General features: G+C 39.1%; 1 protein-coding gene across 7 annotated transcripts in view; it reads left to right on the top strand.

The window, feature by feature from the left end:
* The window catches only part of CTTNBP2 (cortactin binding protein 2), a 161953-nt gene that overhangs the window by 87933 nt on the left and 59395 nt on the right, over positions 1-14625 (top strand). For all 7 annotated transcript variants that reach the window (XR_004672605.3, XM_003808646.6, XM_008960712.5 and 4 more), the window contains 4 exons: positions 193-396; positions 1697-1796; positions 4068-4218; positions 6893-7147. Coding sequence is in view for 6 of the 7 variants with exons in the window: in XM_003808646.6 (XP_003808694.1) it covers positions 193-396; positions 1697-1796; positions 4068-4218; positions 6893-7147 (710 nt within the window). In the remaining variant the exon portion in view is untranslated. The remainder of the gene's footprint in view (positions 1-192; positions 397-1696; positions 1797-4067; positions 4219-6892; positions 7148-14625) is intronic.

The raw sequence follows: 14625 nt of genomic DNA, 5'->3' as shown, positions 1-14625 counted from the left end.
AGATGTAAGATCTGAAATAACAGTCCAGATTCATGCTAAGTAAATATTAACAGATTGATAATGTTAGAAACCACATAATCCTCTAGGGACACATGTTCATATGTTTGTGTGTGTGTAATTCAGAAAAGAATGGGTAATATCTGTCTCTTGTCCTTGCTCCTACTCTCTAACGAGGGTCACTTTAACCTACAGGCTGGTCACCCTCCCTAACCCCTTTGCTAATGAGTGGTGGTCCTGCCCCCCTGGCTGGCAGGCCCACCCTTCTTCAGCAAGCTGCTGCCCAGGGAAATGTCACTTTATTATCAATGCTGCTTAATGAAGAAGGACTGGACATTAATTACTCCTGTGAAGATGGCCATTCTGCCTTGTATTCTGCTGCTAAGAATGGACATACAGGTAAATATGGCGAGATCTTGTACCACACACTTGCAAAAGGATGGAAAGTCAAAAGCCCATGTATCAATTGTAATGAGCAGAAAGTTCAATTTAGTTTTATTTTTCTTTTACAGGTGGTAATGGATAGTTTTTTTAAACATGAGATTTAAAGTTTTTATAAACATTTAAAAAATCCGAATCGTACAGTTCATTAATGTAAAGTTTTACCAGAGCTAGTAAAAAGTAATCTTTGTTTTATGCAAAGATTAGTTTGCATTTATGGTCTGTTAGAAATACCTGATATATGAGAAAGTCTAATTATCAGAACTTTAGTGCTACATGCTACAGTGAGGGAAAGTTTTAGCAGTTAGGTAAGGTCATGGGCCTGAAATTGTTCCACAGTTGGAACAATTTATAGTTATTTGAATGTCTTAAAAGAACCAAGAAGTTGTGTAACTATAAATGGTATATCGATGAAGACTGGGAATTATTCTTGTTCTTTAAAATGCAAATCCTGTAGTCAAATATACCAAAACATATGGGAGTGCAGAAAAAGAGAGGACTTGACCGCAAATGCAAAGTCAGATAGCGTTGCATATGGAAGCCCATATGATTGTCGATTAATTCAGATAAATGGAGGATTCTAGTGACCTCAGAGAGCCCGTTATTTTTAAAGTATTCTAGAATTCTTCATAATCACTATGGAGATTTTCTTTAATATAGAAGAAGTAAATCTAGTAAGTAACATCAGGAATGTGACATCTAGGTGATATTTATTTCTGAGTTAGGTGACTTTCGATGGGCTGTCCTTTAGCCTCATTCATGGAGTTAAGTGTAGGATGCCCACCATCCAAAAGCAGTTTAAAGATTAAATTAACCATCATAAAGTAATAATTTATTTAAATACAAAGAATGGTATTTCAGTTTGGTAAATGAATTTGATTCTCCATCCAGGAACATTATTTTCTGGGATAGACTGTTGGAAAGATCTGGTAAAGCATTTTCTGGCACATGACTTTTTTTTTACTCAGCAGCAACTCTTCCCAAAACGCACATGCGCATGGGCACATGTGCATGCACACACACACACACACACACACACGCATCTTAGTGAGTCTGGGGTATTATAATCTTTGGGAAAATAGGCTGCTTTTCCTGTAAAATAGTCTACAGAGTCTCAGGTCTGCCATGATGGAATTGTGAGATGAACTGTGCAGGGGAGAGTCCCTTTGGGTTTAGAATCTATCTACAGCTTGTATAGAATTTGGCACATCATAACTCCAAATGGGGAATTTACATGGCTTTCTATTAAAATCCATAGACTGTGTGAGATTGCTGCTGAGTGCAGAAGCCCAAGTCAATGCTGCTGATAAAAATGGCTTCACACCCTTGTGTGCTGCAGCTGCTCAGGGACATTTCGAGTAAGTTGCTCTTAATTCTTTTTTTCCCACCATCAAAGGAGCCTCTTTTTATAATTTGCACACGTATTTTAGTTCCGGCTGAATGTGTAAACTAGTGCTTAAAATCACTGGCAAATAAATTCACTAAATATATTTGAGGATTTAAATGCAAACTAGGATTCTAAATTTGCTCTTAATAATAGTTAATGTTTGAGGGAAGTGAAGAAGAGAACTGGGCTGTGTCCCAACTGAACGTGAATGAACTTTCTTTGGAAGATCATCTATGGCATATCAACACATATGTCATGAGATGAAGGACTGTTGAGAAGTTTGTTTTTCACTGTTTTACACCATTCCAACCCCTTAAAAGATTTTTTACTTATGATGTCACTAAAAGTAGAACATAGAATTATATTGGTTGTAATAATCTAAATTTCCTAGTGGTAATGTATTCTAATTATTCATCTTGTTTTACCATTTAAAACAAAATCGAAGCATGAATTTTATGTACTGAAAGTAGTTTGAGCATTAAGCTAAAGAGACCCTATTAATTAAAATACACCTAACTTTAGCAATGATTTCTTTAGTAGCTTACTAAGTCAGTTAGATATAGGCATGACTTTTTAACATTAAAAGTCATATTTTAACTTAAAAAAATAGAAAATAGCTAAGTTGCTTTCTCTGCCTGTGCTGAAATGGCAGGTTGTGGGAAACGCAAGTTGCTTTTAACTTTTTAATCTAACTGTCCCGATAGGAATGTTCTTTAACAAATTCCAGAATTATTGAAATATGGGTTTTTAAGGTTGACTCCATGTTATTAATCATAAATATAATTTTTTTAAATTCAAAATGAATTATTTATGTATAGCATGATTCACTTTTTTGCATATCTACCACATACCTCATTACCCTGAGTTTGTCATTGAGAACCCTAGACACTGATTTTGCTGTTACTCTTGGGACATATCCTGACTCCTTCAAAAGGAATTTCTCCTGAGCTGTGCTTTTTACCTTTACTTTCACCAGGCAACCTGTAGGGCCACTTTCTTGGGCAGTATAGCAGTCACAGGAATGGAAGCATGGATAACTCTGCAAACAGGAAGGACCCTGGAGAAATCTGGGGATTGATTTTTTTCTTTCTTTCTTTTAGACGGAGTCTTGCTCTGTCGCCAGGCTGGAGTATAGTGGTGCAATCTCAGCTCACTGCAACCTCCACCTCCTGGGTTTAAGCGATACCCCTGCCTTGGCCTCCCGAGTAGCTGGGACTACAGGTGCACGCCACCACACCCAGATAATTTTTTGTATATTAGTAGAGACGGGTTTCACCGTGTTGGCCAGAATGGTCTGGATCTCCTGACTTTGTCATCTTTCCCCCTCGGCCTCCCAAAGTGCTGGGATTACATGTGTGAGCCACCGTGCCAGGCTGGATTGGTTAATTTAAATGTGTCTGATACACATGTATATCAACATGTCACTTAATTTAAAAAAAATGTATAAATCAGATACTGCAATGGAAAATTAGGAAAAACATTCATTGGAGTGAAAATAAAAGATGAAGTGGATTGCTTCTTACTTTGATTATGATTTAGCCCTCTTTTCTAAGTTTATTCTCAACTAATTTTACAACTTAAGCTCTACATGTTTAGCTAGTAAATAAGTGTCACAAAGTCTTGACTTTAGCTCATTTCTTTCCTCCTTGATTCTCAGGACAGTGAGTTTCTGCTTAGCTATCTTTTCCTCATCAACTAGCCTGACTTCAGGAGACAGGACAACCTCTGCTGTCTTTTCTCCCCAAAGCAACCCTTTTCTCAGCCTTTCTGCTGCCTTTTATAGAGAAGGCACATGGTGCCCTGCTGTCTATGCTATTTATAATTATTTTCTCAAGTGAAAATCTCAGAATGACTCAGCAGCCTTTTTTCAAAGTTCAAACTATTTTGAACCAAAATAATATATATTTATCAAGTACAGTTAAACCGTTCATCCCAGTAAGTTAAATTCTAAGGACTCTACTTTCACAAGTTGGTTATAGGGAAGTGTCATAAAGCAGGTATTAGCACTTTTCAAAATTTCCTGGGAGAAATTAAATTTTATGATTAGAATATATTTTCTAGCCTTGTGAAAAAAACAGTATTCATGTAATAAGATCCATAATAATTGATATATGTAAATAGAAACAATTGATGTATATAAAGATGCAACATTGCTTTCTTTTCTGTATTTAATATCTTGGTTAGGTGGTGCTTCAAAGGTCAAACCCAGGTTTTATGTAATTAATCCTAATCTTGTGTTTAGGTGTGTAGAATTATTAATTTCATATGATGCTAACATTAATCATGCTGCTGATGGAGGACAGACACCTCTATACCTGGCCTGTAAAAATGGAAATAAAGAATGTATTAAACTCTTGTTGGAAGCTGGAACCAATCGAAGTGTAAAAACCACAGTGAGTAGCAGTCCGTTTTTCCCCCCCGTATATATAATTTGCAATATATTTGTAAACTCTACAACTAGAAAAACAAAATAAAATAGAGGTTGCTTTATTTTGTTTTGCTTGTAGGATTTGGAAAGTGTCTGACCCTTGTTTGAATCTCTTTCCCGTTAATTAAATGTCTTGTTCATTAGCCTAGCCAGTCCTTTAACCTCTGAGCCTCAGATTAATCTGTCAAACAGGAAAACAAATACCTATGCTTTGATTATTTTTACAACTAGGGCAGACAAGGGAGGTATAATTTTTTATTCATTCAACAAATAATAGTCTCAGATCCTGGGTTTTCTTAAGTAAAGGAGGACCAGTGGTTAATAATATAAGCAGAGATGTGGCCGGGCATGGTGGCTCACGCATGTAATCCCAGCACTTTGGGAGGCTGAAATGGGTGGATCACCTGAGGTCAGGAATTCAAGACCAGCCTGATCAACATGGAGAAACCCCGTCTCTACTGAAAATAGAAAATTAACCCAGCGTGGTGGTGCATGCCTGTAATCCCAGCTACTAGGGAGGCTGAGGCAGGAGAATCGCTTGAACCTGGGAGGCAGAGGTTGTGGTGAGCTGAGATGGCGCTGTTGCACTCCAGCCTGGGAGAAAAGAGCAAAACTCTGCCTCAAAAAATATATATACATGTACATATACATATATATATATATACACATATATATATGCAGAGATGTAATAAGCTAGATATAAACATTTTTAATGACTCATTGCTAGAGCTTTTTTCTTTAAAAAACTTCCTATTTTTTGAAAATCTGAGAAAACAGTTTAGTTTTATATTTTTCATGTTATTTATATATATTACTTGAGAAATCTGTGGTGTTACACATATTCAGTATAAAATTCTATAGTGAAAAATGAATTAATTTTGTATCACAGGGCTGAATGAAAAATAAGTAGTACAGCATAAAAATTAGTCACATCCTAAGTTAGAGAACACAGAAATCCATTCTCTCCAACTAGTTGCTGATGAGCTGAACAAAACCTTTAGAAGTATAGATGCTCAAAACTCCAGAGATAAACAGTGTAATTGGGAACAATTATGTTTTGTGCCTTATAATAAAGTATCAAAAGAGGATAGAAAATAGAAATTTTTTTTTCCAGAAGTGGTTGCATTGCCTTTGTAATATAAATCGGGAAAGGTCAAAAGCACTTATACTCTTCAGTAGTAGACTACTTGTGTAGTATACTGTTATACTACCCAAGTAAAGGTGTCCACAACCCAGCGAAGAACACGCCTGAATGGAGCTGATTGAAGCTCCATAGTCTTGTCTTAGCCAAGTGGACTTTATTTACCTGATTGAAGCACCATTGTCTTGTCTTAGCCAAGTGGACTTTATTGGCATGAGATACCAAACCAGAGAAAAAGCCACATTATAAAGGGACAGCTTTAGCAAATGGTCTGATGACTTAGCCCAAATTTAGATTGTTCGTATTTATTGCCTATTTCTCTGTCTTCTACCCTATTATTTTTTAAAGTGTACTGTAGCTTACTGAAATATATTTAGTATAGCAATGTGAAATACTGCATGAAAAACGTATGTCAAGGGGAAATTAAAGGTAGATGAATAAAGCCAAAATCACCAAATCACCAAAATAAGGCCAGGTTGTTTTATGAAAAATTTTTTAAAAAATTAAACAAGATGGGTGCCTGAGTAGAAGGCAGACTGATTTCTATATAAAGATGAAGAGACTGTAGATAGAACCTAGATTTTTCCCAGAATAACGCTTGTCAAACTTTAGTGTATTAGAATCTCCTGGAGGGGTCGTTAAGTCAGATTGGTAGCCCCATGCCCAGAGTTTCTGATTCAGTAGATCTGAGATGAGGCTTAAGAGTTTACATTTCTATAAAGTTCCCAGGTGATACTGATGCTGCTGGTCTGGGGACCACACCTGAGAATCACTGCCCTAAAAAGGACTTCTATTAATACCTCTACTCTAGCAACCAGCTAAGTGGGTAATAGAGGCTCCAAAATAATATATTCTAGAAAACAGACCCAATAATTTTAGTTGAAACATTTTCTAAGCTTATAATGATCAGTATCCCTCTGCAGTCACAAAACACTCAATAGGGGCCCATAAACCTCCACTGAAATTATTTGGCTTTGTTTTTTCTTTATGTCTACCTTTTCCCTATTATTTAGGATCTTTGCTTCTGGGGTGGTTGGCATGAAATTTTAAGATCACAGAGTTAGGTCAGTGCCTTATAAGTAAAACTGGCTTATAACTGCATTCTTTCAGTACTCTACTAATAACATTGCATATAGATTTTTTAATCCCTTTAAGCTAAAGTTCATTCTCTTTCATAGTATTAAATTGAGATTTTGATTTACCATACATAATGCTCAGTTATGCCCTGGACAGTACCTGCTCACCCCAAATGGTTAACTGGTAGGTAGAAATGATTACAAAATAGCAAACATGAGTCATAGCAGTTGGAAATATTGTTAACTGACAGGAGTCAGAGAACTTTATCCAGCTCATCAGTGATAATGTTCAGGATTGGAATGCCTGCTTTTCCCAGCTCAGTGGTCCATGCCCAAGAACATTTAGAAGTGAACTTTCAATAATATTATCCTTGACATTAATGTTGTTATCAACCCTTTCCCCCTGGTCATTTTATTTTCAGGATGGCTGGACACCAGTTCACGCAGCTGTGGACACTGGTAATGTGGACAGCCTCAAGCTTCTTATGTACCATAGAATACCAGCTCGTGGAAATTCTTTCAATGAGGAGGAGTCCGAGTCAAGTGTCTTTGACTTGGATGGAGGAGAAGAGAGTCCTGAAGGCATATCCAAGCCTGTTGTTCCTGCAGACCTCATTAACCACGCCAACAGAGAAGGCTGGACTGCTGCCCACATTGCTGCTTCCAAAGGTTTTAAGGTGTGTCTGGTAGCAGCTGGCCTCATCATGCAGCTGTAATTTGATGAGCAGCAAAGTTGTCTGCTATAGATTAAGTGTACTTAAATTGAATAATTGGAGACTGAGTGATACAATTGCAGATGTTATTTACCAATACAAATTGACATTATTCCTATGTAGTAGTTACTTATGGTCAAGGGTATAAGAGACTTTTAATAAAAATCATTTATTTGTAGTTTGTTAATAAGAAATATGAGGGTAATTTCAAACATTTTATCTTGTCTACTATAGGAGCAAATCATTGGCATTGATTTAGTCCATTGGGTTGCTTACTTCAGTACCAACACCATGCTGCTAGTTAGAGGCAGGGTCAGGATTCACACTGGTGCTGCAGAGCTCATTCTCTTGCCCTGTACCCTGAGCTGCCAAACTTATCCCTAACTGTGCTGTCTTACCGATATCTAAGAGGGAGCTCTAGATGCTCAGATAGAATACAGAAAGATTCTGAATATTAAAGAAATAGTATAATAATAGTAGTCCATTCACTCATGTTTTTCTGATGTCAATCGCTTTAGCATCAATATGTGTTAGCAATAATAAGATATTAGAAAGTTCCTGAGTGCAAGGCACTGTGCGTGCTAACATTTGCAAGGATCACTTTTGCCATTAGCTCCTAGTTCAATGGCAAGTGAGCAGGGTACAAGACAAATGTAGGATAAGAAAAACACACATAAAAAAACACAAGGACAACAGAAATGCAGTTGGAACAGTATAAAAATGCAGCAATTACGGGAAAAAGAAAGAGAACATACATATTTCAAAGGGCAGAGCTCCAGGAATGTTAGGCTCAGGCATGGCCCATTCTGGAGGAGGTGGAAATTATTTTGAGCTTTGCAAGGAGGGTTAAATTCACCATTACCACTGAGAAAGGAGACTGGTTCAGGTGAAAGGAGCATTAAAAACAAACACATGGAAGTAGGGAGGTGGATAACAGGTCCCTGTTAATTGGGGGGTAATGGAGAGTAGTGAGAAATAAGACCTGACTGGGAGTTTCACAGCAGGGCCCAGGGCCTTCAATGACAGCAAGGAGTTTGGTCTTAATTTACTAGTCAAAGTGAAACCATTGAAAGGTTTTGTACAAAGGAACAAAATAATCAACTGAATAGTTTAAATAGATTCATTTAGCAACAACATCAAGAAGATTTGAGATTATGAAGAAATTGGTATCAGGAAGGGATACTACATGAAAGATGATGACAGCAGTGGAAATAATGAGAAATATTAGGAATGCCCCAGGAATGAACATGGATTAGATGAGGGAAATGGGGGAGCTGAATAAAAAGATAATAGTGGCATCCCCAAAAGGAACAAGGAAAAGACATCATTTTGATCAAGAAGACAGAATACAGTTTTAGACATGCTGAATGTAAGGGCTACGATTTGTTCATCCAGAAGGATATAGCTAAATATGTGTATTTAGAGCTCCTGGTTGGGTAACTTCCTGTTATTGTGATCTTAGCGGAAGCTGTTCATCTTGGACTTTGGTGTTTTACAAAATGAGAAAAGGGCATGATTCAATTCAATCTGGAGGTATTGTTTGTTAGCAGTAGTTTTGTTGTTTTGTTTCCCCAACTTTACCCTTTGACAAAAGAGATAAAAAAATTCTGGGAACTTGATTTGTTTGTATGATTTGAATGGAATGCAATAATATTTGACATAAAAGTTTTTGGGAGACAAAGATGGAAAATGTAAATAGTTTAAACTTGAATATGCACAGTTAATCTAGGACTATGAATCCCTTTTGCTGTTGTAGAGGTGCATGGAAAGGGTAGTTTGCAACCTGCCTCCACTCCTTTAAAAGAAAAACTCTGAATGTAATATGAGATGTTAATGATAGGAGTGTATTATACCTGCACTCAGCCTAGAGGCAAAAAAAAAAAAAAGGAAAAACAAAACCTGAACACCCTTGATCTAGGATGTTCAGCTACTGAACCTCTCAGGCTAGGCAGAAAGGAACCCACTCCCCAGGGTGAGTTACCCTTCAGTGTAGGGCAATTGTGATGCTGCTCAGCTCCTTAATTATGAATCTTTTATTAGTTCTGGTGTTTTTATGATCAAAGATGGCATTGTCATTGATTTCCACACCTCTGGCATATTGTCCAAGGAAAATGTGACCTCTTTCTCCCATAGACTATGACTCTCCTGTGTTTTTTTGCTTTAAGAAGCACAAGATGAATTTTGGACAAGGAAAGAGAGATTTTTTTTAAGTGGGCATGACTGATGATATTCACACACTGCTAGGCTATTAATATATTTTTTAAGCCCTAGAGTGGACATTTAATCTTCTAGTCTAACCTCTCCATTTTATGATTAAGACATTTAAATCCCAGAGGGTTTCGTAGATAAAAGTTGGGAATGAAGCCCAGATTGCCTGAGTCCATTAGTCTTTTCATTGTACCATACTTCCTTCTCCCCTAGTCAAAGATATTGGAAAATATATTTGTATCATTTGCCTAATATTTATATTCTGGCTGAGATAGTTCTTCAGAAAGTAATCCACTTATAACTAAGATATTAAGGTCAGATTTCTGAAAAAAATACAGCTCCGAGCTAGTCATTGCATTGGTAAAAAGATTCTACATTGACCACAAGTAGAGCTTAAAAATATTTTTTTTTCTTTTCTCTAGCATACATTTGTCTAATCTACACAGGGTAGTAGTATCGTTGCTACCCAAGAAGATGACTTCAGTTTCCACGTGGTTTTCAGTAGAGAATTGTGGAATTTCAGAGCTTGAAGGGACATAACATAGCTCAGTGGCCCCCAACCTTTTTGGCAGCAGGGACCAGTTTCGTGGAAGACAATTTTTCCATGGTTGGGGGTGGGGTGGGTGGGAATGGTTTCAGAATGAAACTGTTCCACCTCATAAGGAGCATGCAACCTAGATCTCTTGCATGTGTAGTTCATAATAGGGGTCACACTCCTATGAGAGTCTAATGCCACCATTGATCTGACAGGAGGCGGAGCTCAGACAGGAATGCTTGCCCACCCTCCACTTACCTCCTCCTGTGCGGCCTGGTTCCTAACAGGCCATGGACTGATACTGGTCTGCAAACCCCGGGGGTTCAGGGACCCCTGACATAGTTCATCTAGTCAATTTCCCTTGTGTTGTAGATAAAGAAACTAAGTCTTTATCTACAAGAAATGGGAAATGGGTAACTAATTCCTGAAGATCAAATTCCCAAATCTGTCCTTTTTCCACATTAGCCCCTGGTCTTTTTTTCAATGGTTAAGAAATTTGTGCAGACCACCATTAAATGTCATCGGAAAACCTCTCTCTACAGCTGGCCTGACTATTCCAGAGAGGCTGCTGAACTAAGGATAAGCCTTTGTTTCCATCATTTCATGTGAATAGATACATGAGTTTCTTAACGAAACTTCCTGTTCTGTCATGAAACCATTGACATGTTAGTTTCCTGCAACCGAAACAAATTTAGGAGATTGCCTGGATTTGTGCAGCTCTGTTGTTGAAGTTCATATATCCAGAGATTTTTTTCACTGGGGGGACTGCATGAATTTTTGACTACAGGAGGAGGTTATAGTTCTCGCTTATGTGTTGCCGAAGCCAGTGGCTTCCTGTCACTTCTGCTTTTGCTTAGTCTCCCTGGGTGTTTTAACAAGTTGACGATTTAATGCATACTCCTCTCTCCCTGGGCTTCCAGAACACTGCCCTTTTCTCGCTTCCTCTCCAACTTTGCTGACCAGGCTTTCTATTTGTTTTTCTGCTTTTTGTTTTTTGGGGTGTGTGTGTGTGTGTGTGTGTGTGTGTGTGTGTGTGTGTGTGTGTGTGTGTGTGTGTGTGTTAACTCTAAGCAACTCCCAAGCTTTATTCTCAGCTGCCTACTCCTATTTTCTAAGAGCTTATCCAGTCTTTCAGGAGTCAACAGTGACTCCTGCAGTAACTAGTCCCAAACCCATATCTCCATATTTGCCTTTTTACTTGTCCTCTAGACATTCATCTCCAGCATCCTGGAGGTCATCTCTGGGCAGTCCCACTGTCCTCTGATCAGGTGGTAGCCCTCTTGTTACCCACTTTAGATCATTTTTATGTGTTAGGATTGCGATCTGCCTGATGCATTGTTAGCTTTTAGTCATATGAGAGTCAGACGTTTCTACTCACACTGTAGCAGCCACCTTGGTCCTCCAGGAGGTATCCATGAGGTATGTGCAAAGGTCCACATGACGCCCCAACATTTGGATTCCATATTCCTAGGAATTGGATGCAACAAGAACAAGATAATAGGAGTCACTAAAGTTATTCATTGTCGCATGGAGTTGGGTAGCTAGTTCAGAAGAGAGAACATTAGATTAGGTGCCTGCAAAAGGCACAAAGTCATTGGAACTAGATTTTTATCATGATAAATAGAATCTGTTCTTTGAACTCTATTGTAATGCTTTTGATTATCTATGATTATTTCCTTTTTTCTATTAATTTTTTAAAAAATTGATATGGAAAATGTCTTTTTATACTCATTCCCTGTAATGTTCAGTGAAGAGTACTGAATCCTTTCTTACTTTGGACAGCAGTGACTGGCAGAACCCTAAAGGGAATGTAAACTTGGCTGCCCAGGGTCATGCTCCACCTCTCATCCAAGACATGGGCCATCCAGTGTTTCCCACCAACACCTTTCATGGATCTGGGTTTTGATCCTTTTTCTCGTCACTCTGAACTTTCTCACTTGAATGATCCTGTTGATCCGCAGAATATAATCTATAGGGATTCTAAAATCTCATCTCTAGCCCTACTGAAGCATTTTCTGAGTCTGTCTAGGCAGGTGCTTTCCTTGGTAACCAGGGGAACAAACTTTCCAGTTTTCTCAGTACAACCCTGTTTATGCCTGTCATCCCAGTGTAATTATTAACAGTGCCTCCTTTTACTCTCTAATGTGTTCCAGTTTAAACAGTTATAGGGTAATCCTGTTGGGGACCACATTCACTTTTGCTTCCACCAGACAGCTCCCTTCTAGCACATTCTTGGCCCCTAATGTTTATGCTTCTTGGCCAATCTGTAGCAATTCTTGCTTCTCCTCTCTTACTCCAATAGCATCACCTGGCATTTGTTTACTTGCTCCATCTTCCTAACTTAAAGATCAAATGATCAACACAACTCTAGATTTACTCTTTTACGAATAAATTTTGAATACCTTGCCTCCTCCATAGTCTTGTCAGCGCTGTCCTAAGGGAGCCCTCATCATCTGCTGTCTGGTCACATTCACGGTACTGCTGTGGTCTCATCATGTTCGGTCTCTCTGCTTCCCTTTACATTGCCATGTGAGGGGCCTTTCTAACAGGTGAACATGGTGATGTAATTACCTGCTTCATGTCTTCCCAAGCCTCTATCACTTCCAGGGCAGGGATGCCTATCATGACAGTCAAGTTGCTTCCTGATCTGGCCTTGGTCTGCTCCCCTAGGCACACTTCTGTCTCCTTCCTTAGTGCGTGTTAGGCTTTGACCACGCATGACCGGCCAATGTGCAAACATCCTGTGCTCTCTCCCCTCCCTGCTGCTGCCATTACCTCAAATGGCCTCTTCTCCTGTCCTGACCCCTCTCTGCCTGGAAAACATTTCAGCTTGTCTTGGCTTCTTGGAGTTAGGTGTTCCCAGGATACCTCTCCACACTTTGCTTAGAGAGCATGTACTTTATTGTGACTGTTTGCATGCTTCTCTGCCTCTCCATCTCCTCTGAACAGTTACTTTTTAATCCTTATATATACCGTGTCCAGCAGAGTCTGTGGCCCAAAAGTACTAAATGTTTGCTGAGTCAGTAAGAGAATGGACTACTATATTTTTCTTAACTGGTCTCCTTGCTGTCACTCTTGTCCTTTCCAATGTAATCTTTCAGTACAACAATTGCTTTTCAGAACAGAGCTGAACATGGCACTTTCCTTCCCAAACACATCCTCATGCCTATGGAAAAGCATGCAAAGTGCATAGCACTCAGCCCTTCACAGCTGGCAGCAGCCAACTTCATCTTTGGCCATGCACATCTAACTCTACCTTCTTGCTCATGTCGTTATTTCCCACGTTAACAGCTTCCATCTCCCCAGCCCTGTAAAGCAGCACTTACACCCCAAGGTTGTTCTCAGCACTTGAGCTGGGCTTTAAATTTTATAATTGCAAACTTTTTTCATTTTCTTTCCCTCTGCTCAATCTCAAACTCTTGGCCCCCTGCTCTGACTTTGATTTTTATCTCTAACTCTCTGGACTTGGGGTTTCTACTGAATTTCCTGGGCACTGGTACCTTGCTTCTCAGCTCTGCCTAAAGGAGCCTGGCACTTCCCTCACCCCTCAACCTCTCCTCTGTCCTTGGTCCATAGTAACGGATCCCTCTGTTTCAGCTGGACCCATGGACACCCAGCATAAAGACAGCATTCTCCAGTCCCCATTGCAGGGAACTATGGCCAAATACTTGAGTTCCGGCAAGTGGAATGTGAGTGCATGTGAAAGCTGAGGCCTAAACTACTTCTTTAAAAGGTCTCTGTTATAGCAGATGTCTCTATATCCTAATAGGAATTTAGCTTAAACTCATCCATCTAGATCCCTGTCTCCGTATCACTTGGGTAGGACATCGTGCCCAGTTTAGGGCCCCTGGGACTCTATTTCCAGAAGCAGGGACTGGGATCACAGCATTTGTCCTCTTCACACAATCCCATTCAACAAGGAGAGAGTGTAGATACTTCTCTCCCTCTTTACCTCCTCCTGCTCCTCCATAAAGTAAAACTGTACTCATTGCTTCACCAGCCCCTTTTCTGAGTGTATCAGGACACTTTGCACTCCTCCCTGAGACATGGAACTTCTCTACCTTATTCACCATCAGGACCCTTAGCCCTCATAACAGCCCCTGGCCCAAAGGGGCTTTGTGCCTTACTTATAAAGTTGTTGTGAGGGCTAAACGAACACTGAATACTTGCAAAGTGTGGAATGTGCCTGGAACTTAGTATGTGCTCAAATAGTTGTTGTAGCTGTTGTTGTTAAGTGTCAGTGGGGCCAAAGTTTTCACTTTCATTGAGTTCCCCATGCAGCCAGCACACACTGCAGAATTTACACTTGTAGTAGTGTTTGGCTATGTGCTACCCTCATGGGGACTGACATTCATGCTTCCTTAAAGAGAAAGTCACTGCTTATGTTCTGGCCCACTGACCTACCTGAATGTAATAAAAATTAGAAATAACCTACTTTGACGGCCAGAAATAAAAGACTCTCAGTTCAGGAGTATTGCAAACTTGTGTTACCCCTTTTATCATTTCTGTTTGTAATCTGAAGTAACAACACTTAAATTGTCTTGAGATTAGTGACATTTGTTATGTGCTATAGTACCTCACCAGTTAACTGGATATTTGGACTGTTTTCTAGCTGGTGATGATGATGTTTATTATAGTAATAATAATAGCTACTAATAAATATTGGGAGTTTAGTACAGGCCAAGAATATAAGAACTTT

This window comes from Pan paniscus, chromosome 6, assembly GCF_029289425.2.
Source record: "Pan paniscus chromosome 6, NHGRI_mPanPan1-v2.0_pri, whole genome shotgun sequence".
NCBI lineage: Eukaryota > Metazoa > Chordata > Mammalia > Primates > Hominidae > Pan > Pan paniscus.
Note: the sequence above shows the minus strand (reverse complement) of the source record. Positions and strands in the feature narration are given on the sequence as shown.